Here is a 17,076-nt window from a genome sequence, read left to right on the forward strand (position 1 = left end):
TTCCCCACACCGAGAACAACTTTTATTCCTTAAAAAAAAAAGTAATCCCTAAATGTTTTTTTTTTCTCAGCTTCAGGACGCAGATTATAGATTACAGAATCACGCTGCCAACACTTCAGTGATAGGAAAATTGTGGCAATGGTTTTACTTCTGGCATGATGTAAAGTATGTATGTTCACTTCCCAAGTCACCAGCAGTCACCTTCCACTAGCTTGGTTTTTCATGTAGCTGAGGCGGGCAGCTTTGTTGGAGCTTGTGGCAGGCAGCTTTTGACTGTTTGGGGCTTGGTGATCACACATCTAAAGTTTGTTTCTGCCATTTGTATTCTAATTTCTTTCTGTCAGTTGCAAAACAGTCAACAGCACTACTGGTGGCAGGTGTTAGTAAAGTTTAGTAAAACTTGTCTTCACTCTTGAACAGAGACGTAAGGAATCAGTGACAAAGCTACCCTAGTGCGTGTCTATGCGGAACTCACATATAAGTCACCCTCGTGGTATTGCAGCAGTCCAGTAACCTCCAAATACAGCAACATGTTGCTGCTGTTACTAGGTTGCTGACACAACACAATGGCAAGTGTATGGTGCTTCTTCATTCATTGTAAATGAGTGGTGTGCCCATGGTTGTGTGTTATATTTGAGATGCATCAGACGGCATTCTTAGCGCAGAAAAACAGCACACGAGAGAAAAGGAAGGACACGGGACAGGCACTTCCTTCTTTTTCTCTCGTGTGTGTGTGTGTGTTTTTCTGCGCTAAGAATGTCGTCTGAAGCTGAAAACCATCTAGCCCATCTACAAGTTCCTTTAAACCATTTGAAAATTGAGATGCAGTACCGTATACCTAATACTACATGTTCTAATGGTAGTTTCAACCTTTGATCAGTAAGTAAATATTCGTTATAAGTGTGGCTGGGATAAGTTGGGTTAAGTGTAGTATGTACATACATACATTTATCAGGACTAGGTGGGCGTCTGCAATACCTAGTTTTCAGAGTAAATATTGGTCGTAATGGCATTTGCTGTACCTGCCACTCATGCAAGCCCCTGTTTGCCAACCCACTTTTCAATCTAATGTGGGTGCAACTTGAACGATGCGAGTGGCGGGTGCTCTTGAAAGTGGACTGGAATGGACTTCCGTGTGGACTGCTCGTTGAAGCAGTGTTTCTGCAGCCTTGATTTGCATACACGTGTAGTAAATGTGCCGGACACTGTTTCTTTTTGCGTTCAGGTTTGTAGACTGGGTGCTGAACTTGTACGACACGAGCATCCCAGACGAGTCTCGCATCTGCCTCGTGAAGGCTCTCCTGGAGGTGAGCGAGCTCTTTGAAAGGAGTTTTTTCGTAGCATTTTAGCTGTTTTGTGGGTGGATTTTTACTAGGTGGTTACAGCGAGTTGCTTTTGGGCTTTTTTTTTTTTCTTCACTAGACGTCGTGAATATTGACAGTGAAGGTGCCGTAGTTTTGCCAACCAGAATCACCAGGAATAAAACAGTGGGAAGCATTCATTCCATTGCCCAGTAGGTTCACAAGCTCTGCAGAAGTAAATGTTTGGTTTTCCGTGAGAGGAACTGCTCAAGGATCTTAATACAGACTGTGAAAATAAATATTTTTAAAAGGAATGTTAGAGTGAGTTTGTTTCTAGTGTCTCTTCTAGAGCACAGATGTACCATGTCTTTGTCTCACTGTGTGGGACCATCCTTGCCTCCCTCTCTAAGCTGCTTGTGGCCCTATGCATTGGGGTACCTTTTTTTATCAGGCTTCTAGGGTTTACAGTGGTGTGATAAGGCCTCTTGCAACCACTCTGGGTGTCACGCAGCTAGTTATCTGCTGACTGGTGTCAGCGTAATGAAGGCTCTTATTATGCTGTCATGCTGACCGATTGAAATCTTTTGAAATCTTTCCTGGGTTTTCAATGGGCCAGTGAGTAGCAGCACGGGAAATATTATTATTATTATTTTTTTTGTGCTTGAATTTTCATTTTTCTTTTCTGTCTTGCCAGTTGGCTCAAGTGGTCTCGGATTTCCCTTTGTTGTGTTGCAGGTGCTGAAAGGAAATCCCCAAGTTGCAGCCGAAGCTTTGCCGGTCAGTGGTGCATTTTTTCCTGGCTGTGGTGAATTCAGCTTTATTGCTCTAGCACCCAATAATCCATTCTCCGATTTCTAGTGTCTGTCTGTCTGAAGCCGTGAAATTGGCAGAGGCTGCCCACTTGGACTTCTTTAAAAGTGCCAAACAGATACTTTGCCCCTAGGCCACGTTTATACAGCTTAAATAAAGTGGGCTTTATAAGGGGCGCTTCATCTAATCTGGCAGCGAGCTACTCTGTGCTTAAGATAACGTGTGACCTGAAACTAAAACCAAAGTGAAAACCAGAGTGCTAGACCACCTCGTTTGCATTTTGCTTAACGACGCTAAATTGACCGTCATTTTTTTTTTTCCTCCACCTTGATGTGTCTTGTTTGTTGATGCCAGACTCTTAACTTATGAAGCCTGAAGCACCAGATTGTTGATTCAGTGAGTGTTCCAGGACTTCGAATAAACTAGTGTTAGGTTAATAACCGATTTTGTTGTGCTTAATTGACTCGACTTATGAGAAGATAAGCCATGGAGGGGGCATTTTTTTTGCCAGAAAAGCCCCGGATGGTGCGCTCTTTTCTGGGAGCTTGAAGGGTTCGCATCATATTAAGCATCGTGTTCGTTTACCACTTTAAGGGAAAATCCATTGGCCTTAGAACTCGATGAGCTTCAAGGAATTAAATTTATAAAGCACGTTCTTATTGTCACATCAAGACCACATTTGGCATTCGTAATCTTTAAAGTGTACTTTAAGGTGTGTTTGTAGAATGCAGCTATCCTGGTTTTAATGCACTTATGATGTAAAATTTTAAGGCTCTATGTTTTTCATCTATCCAAGCACCAGCCACTGAAAACAGTGCACTAGATATAGAAGTGTCTCAAAATGGGGCCTGCTAACGGAATCACATCGATTTGCTTAGTTGTGTACAGTGGAGTGCACGGTAGAGACATGAAAATCCTCTTTTCTTTGCTCTGACATGCTTGCTGCTATGTCTAGCAGCTAACTACGTAAGCAAGCGCCGTCTTTCACCGTGCATGGCATTTAGGACAGGGCAGCATTGAGGAATCTTAGATTTTCAAACTGATTTTGAAAGAGAACCTCAGTTTTGTATGTGGTGCAGTTTTTTCTTATTCACCTAGCATCATTAAGTAATTTTTTTTTTTTCGTTCGAGGAGCATGTTTTAAAGTTTCAAATCAGGAGTCTGTGGCTAGACACCCTTTCTTGGTCGTTGCGTGGTGCGCAGACGGTGATGGGCCGTGCCCAGGCCATGTTGGAGACGGCCGAGGACTGTGAGCTGTTGCTGGTGTCGTGTGCCCTCTCCCTCTGGGCTGCTGAGCAGGATCCTGAGGTGTATGCGGCCTCACACTTCCACGACGCGGTGGACATCCTGGTTGGGTGGCACATCGATGCCCCCTCCGAGTCGCTGGCGCGGCGCACCGGCGAGGCCCTGGAGCAGCTGGGTCCCTTCTGGGCGGCCGACCCAACCTTCTGCGCCACCCTGCTGGGTCAGTTTGTAGAAGACCTGGAGGCCTATGTGGAGGACCTCTCCAATGTGAGTCGTCACACACAGGGAAAAGAGGTGCACGTGTAGATGTTGCACGCGCATGTGCTTTGGAGGAGGCCTTGTGAAAGGTTGCATGAAGTTCAAGGAAGGGACTTCTTGGGAATATAAAGGCATTTGTAGAAGTAGGGAGAACTGGTAACGATCTATCACATCAAACAGTGCAACAAAACACTGGGACAGAACAAAGGATGATAAGTATAGTGTAGCATGGAGAATAAAGTTAGTCGAAAGTCTGCGCTCATTCTTTGTCGTCCTTTCTTTTGTCCCCGTGTTTTGTCGCACTGTTCGATGGGATGTAATGCAGTGATGGAATGGAATACGGGCGGAACGTAGTCGCTTGCCAAACAGGAACAATGTTAGTTTGTTTATATCTCATCCCTGGGTAGTCTGTGGAGCAGTCATTTCAACTAGAGAGAAAAAAAACTAGCCTACTGGAATGGGTAATATAATTTAATATTTAGATTTTTTAAAATTTTTTTCTAATATGTCCTGTTTTTTTATTATTTTGTTTCATGCATGTTACGCTGTCCTCATGTTTTCAGTGGCATTTGCAGATATTTACTTCGTTCAGTTTCAGTTGTGTTCAGTGATCATTAAAAACCACCGTGTGGTGCTTGGCAGCCACCACCTAGTCCAACCTTCATTGGCTCAGTGGGCATTCAAATTGCCCATGTTATAGGGGAAATGCCTAGTGTCCCTTGTCTTTTGTTGCAACTTTTAGCTTTTTAAGATGAGACTAGCACATTATTGGCTTGTTTTCTAGATTTTCAAAACTGTTTATCCAGGAAAAGTTAAGTCCACAACCATCAGAATCCTAAAAATAATTAAAGTGAAGTGTAGAAGCAGTTCTTCAAACTTTGCGTCTTTTAAGCCACGGTTATGTTAGTTGGTGCAAGGTCTGAAAAGCTCTTATGGCGCTTGTAGGAATCTGTCAACTTTTGTGTAGTCCTTTTAGCACGAAAGCTTGGGCTTCTATTGACATTCCGTGCTGCAGGCTCATCCTGCCCATATGTGCGTGCGCTTTTTAATGGCTGCTGAACCTATCATACGCCCTGTATTTGGTGAGACTATGGACATATTTACCAGGAAGCCACCCTATCTTGGAACATAACCAGAAGAAAAACAGTATACAGTAAAAGCTCGTTAATCCGAATCTCAAGGGACCGGAAAAAATGTCCGAGTTAACCGAATTCCGGATTATCGAATGGACCATGAAAATACTAACAAGAAAAATGTACGGCGCATAAACATACCTTTATTGCATGAAAAACTGCGTTATTTTTGTTTGCCTAGTCGCCGGAATTTGCGCAAGAACAATTTTCTTCAACCCCGTCAGGTGGTGGTGCGCACGCTCACTGTCGCGACACTCTACACAAAATTCCTCTAGTACAGCAAGGGCCTCCGCGGCCTCCTGCACGGTGTGATGTCGCGACGGCGGGTCGCGATCGTCTTCATCGGAATGATTTTCGTCCCCGTCGAGCACTTCCGATAATATGTCATCATCAGTCAGTAGGCCAGCAATGGCAGCATCATCGTCTATTGCTACGTATTCGGCAAGCTGGACACCACTAGGTATGAGAAATTCAAAGCGCCTGTCATCCACCTCTTCGTTGTCCATATTTTCAGTGGGCTCCGGGGTATCCTCTGCGGTCACCTCTGGAGGAACGTCACAGTCATCAGGGCGGACAAACCCGCTGTGCCTGAAGGAGTTGGCTATTACCTTGGCCGGTGTGTTGTTCCAAACTTGCACTAAAATGTGAATTGCACTGAGGAGGTTTAGGTCATATTCTCACCCTGCCTCCTTGCACAGCAGCATCCGTTCTAGCACATGCTTCCTGTATCTGCATTTTACGTGCTGAATTATGCCCTGATCCAGCGGTTGCAGTGCAGCCGTCGTGTTCGGAGGAAGGAATACGAGCTTGATGCACTCCAGCCCTGTCACTCGGGCGTGCGCACTGCAGTTGTCCACTACAAGTAAAACCTTGCGCTTGTTAGCGCAGAAGTGACGGTCGAGCTGCCGCAGCCAAGCTTAGAAAATATCTGAGGTCATCCAGGCTTTTCTATTGGCTCGATACTCCACAGGCAAACGGGGAATGTTCTTAAAACACCTTTGGTTTTTTGCCTTCCCGATGACAAGTAGTGGCAGGCACTCCGTGCCCGACATATTTGAAGCGAGAAGCACAGTGACCCTTTCCTTGCTCCTCTTCCCTCCAACGCACAGGTCACCCTTAAAGGTGATTGTTTTGTCCGGCAAGGCTTTGAAAAACAGTGCCGTTTCGTCGGCATTGAAGACGTCGGCAGGTTTATAACGAGCCAGGTACTGGAGAAGCTCGGTTGTCTTCCAGTCAGCAATGCGGCGTTCATCCACCGCTGCCTTCTCCCCACACACGTTTCTAAAGACTAATCCGTGCCTTTCTTTGAAGCGGGTGAACCATCCTTCAGACGCACTGAAAAATTCTATGTTCATTTTCTGCGCGTACCTGTCAGCTTGCTGACAGATCAGCGGGCCATTCAAAGGAAGCTGTCCGTCACACATATCTGTAGTCCACCATAGCAGTGCTTCTTCCAGTTTCGGGTGCGCAGCCGTCCTTAGCCTTTTTCTCTTCCCGGTGAATTTGCCGCTGTCACACGCTTCGAAAAGTTTTTCTTTGTTTTTCACGTAGTTGCTTAGCGTGCTTCTCTTGATGCCATACTTTTTCATTACCTCTTGCCGAGAAATGCCTTCGTTCAGCTCCTTCAATATCTTTACTTTTCTTTCTAAATCATTTGCTGGCTGCTGTGGTCGTTTCTCTGTGGTGGCCCATCACTATGAAGAACGACGGCGATGGCACAACGCACAAGCACAGTCGACGAACGCAACGTGCACCCACAACACAAAGAATGAAGCAGCGTAGGGGCACTGTAGCGTAGGCGTAGCACACGTGGCGTTGAGCAGCAGATCAAACCGTCCCGTTGTCCTTGCAGCCTTCAGTAGATGCTGGGTGGTCCAGCGGCCCAAAACCCCAAACCCATGCATCGGGTGGTGGCTGGTGCCACCTAGCCACTGCTCGCTCATTCACTATCATCATCGTCATTCTTGAGCTCCTCATGCAGCTTTTGTTCGGTTTCGGTTTCTCCAACTCTCCTGCAGTCTCCTGCCACGCCGTCGGTTACGGCAAGGAGCGTGTGCCTCTGAACCGCCGAGTATCGCGCGGCTCACTGGAAGTTGCGATAGCCTTTGGGAGTTGTCCGAGTTAACCGGTGCGCGGCTAAATGCCTCTGAGCTAACGAGCATTTCACACCATTGAACTATACACAGTTTTGCCGGGACCGTGCCGCGAGTCCGAGCTAATCGAATTTCCGAGTTAATGAGATCCGGATAAACGAGGTTTTACTGTAGTAACTTGTAATACGTTGAATGGCTGAAGTACGACGACTCCACTTTTGAAATCTCTGATAACCAAATATCAGCGTGAATGACTTCTGTTCAGCTAGTGGGGAGTAGATGTCAGTGATTTATTGCTGATGTTTGTTACATTGGAAATGAAGTGCTGCCCATACAAAGCCAAAGTAAAGTTGTGGCATGAAATGGCAAGCTTTGCGTAGAAGTTGTATATTTGGGGTGCCAAACGTCAAACACTTTTTGCTTAGGTACATGAACAACATTGCAGGCCATCATAGTTATGCTGCTGTGAGAGTGGCGAAAACTTATCCATGCGGGTTCACTCACTCTGTCCCCTCTTCTCTCTCTCCAGCTGCTTGCGGTGGTGTTGGTGGTGGCGGGCCTTGTTCTTGACATGGGGGCGCCGCGCTTTGTTGTGCTGTGCATGTGCTCAAAGCTTTGCTTGTTTCCTCTTGCGTAGCGCAAGCTGAGGATGATGTTCCTGCAGGCACGCCTTCCCATTTCGTGCGTGAGTGCATGACCCCCACTTCCTTCCTCGCTCACAAGCTGCTTTTAGTGCAGGGGTCTCTGATGTCTTGCCTGCCTCTCGCAGGTGGCCCATGCCCGAAGTGCTCTTGTAATTGATTGCATTTGCCTTTTCCTTAGAGCCAATGGTTTGTTTTGTGTGCTTGTGTGACTGGACTTTGTGCACCTTTTGCCTCGAGACCCCTGCTCTGATTGCAAATGGCTTTGTAGTGTGTGGCAATAGCTGGCGTTTGTATATCATTGTTTATTTATCCACCCTGATGACTTACCTTTATATATGCTCATACAGTACCTTGCCTTCACTGTGTTAAAATCTGGTTGCATAGTCTGTCATGCCTGACAGCAGTGCACAGTCGTGCAGCCTGCAATTTGCACTGCATGGGCTTAAATAAGAGCATAATGGTTGGTTGGTTTGTGGGGTTTAACGTCCCAAAGCGACTAAGGCTATGAGAGACGCTATAGGGGAGGACTCCGGAAATTTCGACCATCTGGGGTTCTTAACGTGCACTGACATCGCACAGCACACTGACGCCACTCCGTTTTGCCTCCATCAAAACGCAGCCGCTGAGGATGTTTTCTTCCGCATGCCATCCGGTACAGAGCTGATGCAGTGCCTGGCTTGCCCGCACAAGAAATCCATTTGTCTCATCTAAGCTAAGTCATGGGTGCACGATAGGACAAGCAGTTATTGGGACCAAACGCTACCTTATAGACTTACACAATGAACCCACTTTTTTTTTTTTTTTTTTAAGAAAAACTTGCATCCAGGGGGGGGGGGGGGGAGCATTTATTACACGAAGAAAAAGCTGACAGGATGTTTTCAAAATTTCATTTACTTTCATATATACTTCCGTTGTCTTCCATCAGTTCATTCATTCGTCAATCATCAGTGAAAGCAAGCAGTCAGCCACGATCATACGCCAGTTTTTAGCATTGTTCGCTTTAAAAAGGTGTTTTCTAGCTGCTGCTATCAGGCATTCCAACGATTTTGTGGCAGTGGGCAGCACCCGCCTCAATCCGCCTTTTGCGCGAGGATGTGGCGCCATCATGCGGGAGCGGGCGGGTAACACATTGAGCGGCAGTGTAGCAGACGTTGCGAAAGCGCACCATACGAAATGGCCACGCCAACGCTGGTAGAAAGCGAAAGCTTCCTCCCTTTTTTGGCCTCGGAGTGGAAAGTAGTGACAGTGATTGCAGCATATCATGTTCACGCAGTATGGGGGAAGGTAGAGTGTTTTCACAATCCACTCATAACGCACGTACGCATATACTATCTTCGTATTGTAAGAGTGTGGAGCGCGGGCCGTGTTCGACGTGACAGAATGAGACGCTCTCAGCGTGCAGGTTTTCGGCAGACAGGAGAGCGTGGGGGCAGAGAGAGAGAGAGAGAGAGGGATCTCAAAGGGCAAAGCAGCCAGGGGTTTTGTTGATGCTTCAGAGCTAGGTGGAATCGTCTCCTGTGACTTTGAGCGGCGCATATGCGCGGGCTGTCTTGAGTTACCGAGCACAATGCGGTCACCGCGGCGCTGGCATGGTGCAATGGGCGTCGCTTCCTCCTCGCGTCATCTACAACCGTGCAGCTATAGGATTTCATCCACGAAGATCGGCAGAGAGGCACATATACACACCCCGTGAAAAGGGCATTGTCCCGGCCGGAATGCACACCTGCAGGAAACGCGCTGCATTTTTCTGGCAATGGATGATTCAGAGCTGTAGCCGGTTTCTGGCCTCAGGAGTCAGAATGGATGTGGTCGCAGTGGTGAAAAGGTTCCCGGTGCACAGAGAATGGTCATTCTGTTGTGAAATGATCTCCAACGTTCATTTCTGCCTCCGCCGCGATTTTTGCGGAATCAACAACTTGGTGACACATGTGAATCTCCTACATATCGGATGCGCATCTCGGTCAGGAACCAACCCTGTTCTACATCCAGAGCGATCCACTCTGCAAGTGAACGAGCATGAACCCTCCAGGAGACTCATTTATTGTGCTGGGCGGTTTCCTTGCCGTTGCAGACTGTTGGACGTAGACGACGATCATCAAGCTCCCTAACGAAGTGCATCTGATTGCGTACACCAAAGGAACAAAATCCGGATGCTTTGGCGTGCACGAAGGCGAGCCTTTAATTTAAAAAAAATACTGTGCGTTCTGCAAGAGTGTCCGTCATATGCTCCGAGCGGCAAAAACACTACAGGTATGTATGCATCTAAACGAAATATGCATGATGAAAAGTACCTACTGGAGTTTTCACCCAGGCTGTAGCGCACCAGGGATAGCTGCAATGAGGATTTTTTGGTGCGTGATTGCTTTAGTTGCGCCGGGGCCTGAAGGCGATGTATTTTGTCCTTTCTTTTCTTTATGTGCGAAAGGGCTAGGTAGCTTAGATATCACAGGCGGCTCTGTGCGCTAGGCCGTAATATTTAGCATGTTTTATCGTGACTGCCTAACAAGAAAAAAAATACGGCGTTTTAATGCACTGCCGTTCGCGAGCCTCATGACCAGCTCAACCACTCGGCTCGCGAACGGCGGTGCATCACAACAAACGCCCAATTTTTCTTTTCTTTTTAGTCAGGCGGCAGTCACGATAAAACATGCTAAATATTACGGTCTAGCGCACACAGCCACCTGTGATATCTGCGCTACCCGGCCCCTTCGCACATAAAGAAAACAAACGACAAAATACATCGCCATCAGACGCGCCGAACAAATGCTCATTGCGGCTATCACTGTTGGGTTACAGGCTTGGTGCAAACTCCGGGAGATACTTTTCATTATGCACATTTTCTTTAGATGCATACATACCTGTAACGAAGTGTTTTTCGCACAGTCGAGAGTCGGCCATTCACATCTTGACGCTTGGTGGCCCTAATTGTAGCTTCACGTCGTTGTTGGCCGCGGCTCGGCGAAGGAAACCTGAAAAACCACGTCTTGCATCTTGGCGCGCTTAGAGAGTGGCAACCGTACGCGGCAGATGTGGTTGGCATCGCTTTGCCAAGCCTGTGACGGCCCCCGTGCAGCCCGGTGCCGCCAGCCCCCGTGCACTGGCGGTGCCGAGAAACGCCGTCGACGCCGCTCAATGTGTTTCCATCGGTCGCCGCTACGACTTCGCGCATGCGCAGAAAACTCGCGCAAAAGGCGGATTGATAAAGTGAATGCGGTGAATACAGGGCTTTCAGAAACGGGCGTGCCAAGCAAGCTCCTGCCAGCACTCCTGTAAGGGCATGTGGTGTTTTGGCACTCTGCCAAGTTTGCACGCAAGTCACCCTCCCCCCTCCCATATCACCTGACAGGAGAAAAGGAAAGAAGCATATCCGTAGGCACATAAGACAACCAAAATTTATTATTTGCTGGACTCCTTATCCTCACTAGTGGTGCCTTCATCGCCACTGCTGCAATCCCTCTTTACGTTGTCGTCCAGCGAGGTCCTGCACATCACAAGTGGCCTCGTCAAACCATTGCATGGAACTGCTGCCCATAGTCTCAAGCACGCAACTGCACACAGTGATTAAGGGAGTCAGGGATGTCCTTTTCACTAGGTTCATGCCGTTCCACCGTCAACCTATCGTTATACTAAGAGCGGAGTAGGCCCTCAAAAGGCTTATGTCGAACATTGCTCGATGTGCAGTTGTTTTTTGAGCATTAAGAATGACGTTCCTCTTGACCATTGCTATGAACGAATGCTGTACGCTTACCGTACGCAGCGCATTCATGACAGTTGATCAAGAATGACAGCAAGTTGAACAACTGTCCAAAAATGCATTAGACAATGTCCTCTGTGGTTGTGCTCGTTGCTGCTCAGACAAAGCAGACAGATGCAAAAATGATGTTAGCTGTTCCATCAACTGTCATTACTCCCCAGAAGCACCGTAATGTTTCTATGGCGGTGACTGAAGCAGTGATCCATTCGTCAACTGTTGACATTCCCATCTGTAATATGTGCACAGTAAAACTTAAAAATCTTTGTAAACAAGCGTATGGAATTGCTGAAGGCTGTGGGGAGAGCTGTACAGCAAACATATAATGTATATCACGCCATCGCATTCCTAATATCTCATTTGTATTGCTTTTATTGCCGGTGTCATGTTTTGGATGACTCGAGCCCTCAACCCTGTTTCTGATTCTTAGTTTAAAAAGCAGGTTAACTCACAGTTGTGTAAACAAGGTAATAGTAGGGGGCAAATGTGTTATATGTCTTGTGATGGGCTTGGATTAAGGCAAGGGTACGCTTGACGCGAGGCTTTTTTGCCTTTCGCTGATCTTGTCTTTTTCCCTGGGTGGGGTGTGCAAACAAAAGGAGGATCCCAACGAGTGCCTAGACAAGATGGCATCCCTGCTGCGTGTCTATGGCACAGTCGTGCACAGCCTTGGAGACCAGGCGGTCCAGGTGGTCACCTGGGAGCTTCTCAGTGAGGTGAGGTGCCTTTTTTTGTTTTTCTTTTATACCGGCCAGTATACGAAGCACTTTGTCCAGTGGAAGCTGCACTGTTACTGTTGCTAATTGGAGCCGCTTGATTTTGCCTGGCGTCTCGGGGAAGCGTATCGTTGGTGGTTTGAAACCTTACAACTACAGTGTTAGTATTGGGGAGTGCAAACACCAGCTTATAGTGCTTCACCTGGGATGGGCGCTTGATTAGTGCAGTCAGAGGGGGCATGACATCTACATCATGGCTTTCACCTACTTTGATTGGTCACTCACTCATAGTTTGCAAGAGAGGTCAGGCTATAATGAATGCATCTTGACTGTCTACCCATATGCACATATTTCCTTGACCACAAAGAAACCGCAGCCAGGATGTGGGAAACGAACTTAACATAGTGGATAGGGGCCGTGGCCAAAAGGAGTGATGCTCATAACTTTGAATGAACCGTCATCACAGAAACTTTTACAAAGCTTGTTATGTATTGCATGATCTTTTTGTCAGTCATTTTCACACTAGCTCTTCTTGGCAGCTACTTTCGATGGCAACAAATAGGAAGCTGTAGGGCAAGGCATCTTTAACTGTGTTACTCTGCAGAATGGTGCACTTGGTTGGATGAGTTGGATCCAAACGATTAAGTTTGGTTTGGTTTATGGGGTTTAACTGTCCCAAAGTGACTCACAGACTATGGAGACGCCTCACTTATAAAGTTGGTGCTGCTGATGGAAGCTTCTTGCAACAGGACATGCCTAGAGGATTCATCATAAAAAAGCAGAAAAAAAAAAGTTTTTTGCTCCCTTTCTAGATGTTGAAAGTCGACAGTTTTGCTCGATTATTTAAATATTGTTACCTGGAAACGCGGGGACCAAAGTGATGTGCTCACTGAAGAAGACGACGACCGAGGAACACGGCACGAAAAAGCGTTGAGAAAGAGGACGACGCTGACAGAGTGAACACTGCACGGCTACTGAAGTCTCAGCGTCAAGTTCAGCCCATTGCAGTGCTGTTACATTAAGTACTTACATCCCCGTAACATCTTGGTAGAGGTCGCGGGTTTGACACAATCTGACGCTGGATCTCCGCAGTGGCCGTCACCTCGGAACTGTCACGGTGACAACTGACACGGCTCCATCTACCTCCGCAACTCCAACTGTCGTCATAGCCCATTCTGTGACCCTGGCCCATTCTGCGGTACAGATGAGGTCGATGTCGAGGACTGGCTTTCGCTTTATGAGCGTGTTAGCCAGCACAACAGGTGGGGCGCCATGCTGATGCTGGCCAATGTCATCTTCTACCTTACTGGCACGGCACGCGTGTGGTTCGAAACGCATGAAGCAGAAATACCTTTCTGGGATATTTGCAAACAAAAACTCCGTGACCTGTTCGGAAAACCGGTTGGCCGTCAACTCGCCGCCAAGAGGGACCTCGCCAAACGTGCTCAGACATCTACCGAGCCTTATATTACGTATATACAAGACGTTCTGGCCCTCTGCCGAAAAGTTGATAAAGACATGCCAGAACCTGATAAGGTGGGGCACATCCTCAAAGGCATAGCCGACGATGCCTTCAATCTTCTACTCTGTCGGGACTGTGCTGCGGTTGACTCCGTTTTGCAGGTTTGTCGCCATTTCGAGCAGGCCAAACACAGACGCATTGCACATCGCTTCGATCGGCTCCCCAACACTGCCCCTACCTCCACGTGCGAGGATCTGCCGACCCTACGGCAACCTTCCAACGCTGAAAATGTGACACGCATCGTGCGTCGTGAACTGGAAGCGCTCGCTCCTGCTGCATCCAACCCACCCTCCTCGGACAGTAAACCTAGCGACGATATCCCTCATTGAAGCCGTCGTTCGTCAAGAGGTTGCCAACTTGGGCGTCCCCTGTAGCCACACCGTGCCACACCAGAGTTCGAGCCCCGTCCCTCCCATGGTCGCCACCGCTACACCCCGCAGCACCTACGCGCCACGCTACCGATACCGCAATCCTGATGAGTGGCGCACTCCTGACGACAGGCCGATCTGTTTCACGTGCTCGCGTATTGGCCACATCGCTCGCCACTGCCGCAGCCGCTGGACATCACCACCTCGACGTTTTCCTTACGTTGACCGCTACTCCAATTACGGTCACCCCCGATTCACGCCTCGTGATGAGCCGCCCCGCACCGATACTACTCCGCCTCCTCCTGTGTCCAGTCGGTCTCCTTCCCCGCCAGCCCGCCGTTCCCGTTCACCTCTTCCTAGCCGCAGTTCCTCGCCGTCCGCTGCCGGCCGCTTCACGGGAAACTAGCCAATGCAGCTTCCAGAGGTGACGCTGCGTTGGTACCCCGACCTGGAAATCATCTACTGCCCATTTCTTCGCCCTGTAACCTCCTCTCCCTGTTCGTGGATGGTGTTCCCGTCTCTGCCCTCATTGACACTGGTGCCCAAGTCTCGATCATGAGCTCATCGTTTTGCCGCCGCCTCAAGAAAGTACAGACCCCCGCCGCTTCACCCATCGTTCGTGTTGCTGATGGCAGTACTGCTGCCGTCACTGGGCAGTGCACTGCCCGAGTCACCCTTGCCGGTCATCACATCCCTGTTTTGTTCACCGTCCTCAGCCAGTGCCCTCACAGTGTGATCCTCGGCCTTGACTTTTTAACGGCCCACTCTGCCCTTATCGACTACTCCAGCGGCCTTCTTCGTTTGGACCTACCTGTCTGCTCAGAACATCCTCCATCTGCACCCCGCCTTCGCTCCACTGAGTTCGCTCGCCTGCCCCTGACTCTGCTGTTTACCTACCTCTGTCACCTTTCCCGCCTGTGCCTGACGGTGACTATCTTGCTTGCCCTATCACCGAGGTCTTTCTTGACCGCAACGTCGTTCTTCCTCATCTCATCGTACGCGTTACACAGAACAGCACCTACCTTCCTATCCTGAACTTCAGTCTGTCACCCCAAGTTCTCCCCGAAGGAATATCCCTTGCTACCTTGTCCCCTCTCACAGACTGCACCATTTGTGCACTCACTCCTGGCCCACATTCAAGCGTCCTTCCAACACCCGTACTCTCCACCACAATTACCGACCCTATTTCCGCAATGATTGCCTCTGACCTCAGCCCCGAACACGCTCAGGACCTGCACAACCTTTTGTTATCCTTCTCCGACATTTTTGACTTTGCTGCCGGTTCTCTGGGCCAAACATCAGTTGTGACTCACCGCATTGACACCGACGATGCAAAGCCTGTACATCGGAGGCCTTATCGTGTGACCCTTTCTGAGCGCCAAGTCATCCAGCAGGAGGTCGACAAGATGTTGGGCAACGATATCATCGAACCTTCGAACAGCCCCTGGGCCTCTCCTGCCGTGCTCGTTAGAAAGAAAGACAACAGTTGGCGCTTTTGTGTCGACTATCGACATCTGAACAAGATTACAAGGAAGGATGTTTACCCGCTGCCGCGAATAGACGATGCCTTGGACTGTTTACATGGAGCCCGCTACTTTTCCTCCATATACAAATCCGGTCGGCTTCACCAGGATGCAGACTGTCTGTCCCGTTATCCCGTCGATCCCTCTTCCGCTACTGACCATGAGTCGGACCCCTGTGTCTTCTCTATATCGGACTTGTCCCACATAGCCGACGAACAGCGATTGGACCCAACCCTCAGTTCTCTTATCGACCGCCTCCGCACACACAGCCGTGACTCTTCCCTCGCCCTGTTCTTCCTTCATGGGAATACGCTATACCGCCGCAACATGCGACCTGATGGCGCTGAGCACTTGCTGGTCATTCCCCAACACCTACGCTCTGCCGTTCTCGAACAAATGCACGACGCCCCAACAGCTGGTCATCTTGGCCTCTCACGCACATACGACCGCGTGCGCCGGTGTTTCTTTTGGTCTGGACTCTACCGCTCTGTCCAACGTTATGTAGCCGCTTACGACCTCTGTCAACGCCGGAAGAAACCCCCTGTGCTACCACCTGGACACCTACAACTGATTGCTATCCCGACTGAGCCATTTTCTCGTGTTGGCCTTGACCTCCTAGGGCCCTTCCCCGAGTCCTTGTCAGGAAACAAATGGATCGCTGTGGCCACTGATTATGCCACGCGGTACGTGATCACTCGCGCCATTCCAACCAGCTGCGCCACAGACGTTGCTTACTTCCTTTTGTACGACGTCATACTACACCATGGCGCTCCCCGTCAACTACTTACCGACCGTGGCCGCTGTTTCCTTTCCCGAGTTGTTGAGGAAATACTTCGTTCTTGCTCCGTTCGGCACAAGTTCACCACTGCGTATCACCCTCAGACGAACGGCCTTACGGAGCTTCTTAACCGCACACTCACCGACATGCTCGCAATGTACGTATCCGACAATCATCGCGACTGGGATATTAGTCTGCCATTTGTCACCTTTGCATATAACTCTTTGCGTCATGACACTGCTGGGTACTCTCCATTCTATCTTCTCTTTGGAAGAGACCCCTTACTTCCTTTCGACACTTTGCTTCCCGCCGCTGGCCCCGTCACAACCTATGCCCGCGATACCATCGCCCGAGCCGACGCTGCTCGCCAGATTGCTCGTCACAATCTCACCATCTCTCAAGAAGCTCAAAAACGCCGCTACGACGCTCACCACCGCGATGTGCACTATCCTCCCGGATCTCTGGTGTTGCTCTGGCTTCCGTGCCATCGTGTGGGGTTGTGTCAAAAACTTCTGCCCCACTACACAGGTCCTTACCGTGTACTACGTCAAGTGACCGACGTGACCTATGAGATTTCACCGCTCCACCCAAAGGCACCGACTGCTACACCCACTTCCGAAATCGTACATGTCGCCCGCCTAAAGCCATATTACTCCCCCTCCACATTGCACTCCTAATACGCACCGGGACGTTGCCTTTTGCCAAGGGGGGGTAGTGTTACCTGGAAACGCGGGGACCGAAGTGATGTGTTCACTGAAGAAGACGACGACCGAGGAACACGGGCACGAAAAAGCGTTGAGAAAGAGGACGACGCTGACAGAGTGAACACTGCACGGCTACTGAAGTCTCAGCGTCAAGTTCAGCCCATCGCAGTGCTGTTACATTAAGTACTTACATCCCCGTAACAATATTACCAGTTTACTGTGTTTCAAAG

At 49.0% G+C, this 17,076-nt stretch overlaps 1 protein-coding gene across 3 annotated transcripts in view; it reads left to right on the plus strand.

The window, feature by feature from the left end:
• Window positions 1-17,076, plus strand: part of nonC (serine/threonine-protein kinase Smg1) — a 172,389-nt gene that overhangs the window by 21,963 nt on the left and 133,350 nt on the right. For 2 of the 3 annotated variants that reach the window (XM_084603825.1, XM_084603827.1), the window contains exons 3-7: window positions 1,226-1,307; window positions 2,037-2,078; window positions 3,315-3,623; window positions 7,478-7,525; window positions 11,835-11,951. In XM_084603825.1, coding sequence (XP_084459951.1) covers window positions 1,226-1,307; window positions 2,037-2,078; window positions 3,315-3,623; window positions 7,478-7,525; window positions 11,835-11,951 — 598 coding nt within the window. The remainder of the gene's footprint in view (window positions 1-1,225; window positions 1,308-2,036; window positions 2,079-3,314; window positions 3,624-7,477; window positions 7,526-11,834; window positions 11,952-17,076) is intronic. The other variant, XM_084603826.1, reaches the window with a different exon arrangement.

This window comes from Amblyomma maculatum, chromosome 5 (genome assembly GCF_055883805.1).
Source record: "Amblyomma maculatum isolate TAMU_Amacu chromosome 5, ASM5588380v1, whole genome shotgun sequence".
Classification (NCBI taxonomy): domain Eukaryota; kingdom Metazoa; phylum Arthropoda; class Arachnida; order Ixodida; family Ixodidae; genus Amblyomma; species Amblyomma maculatum.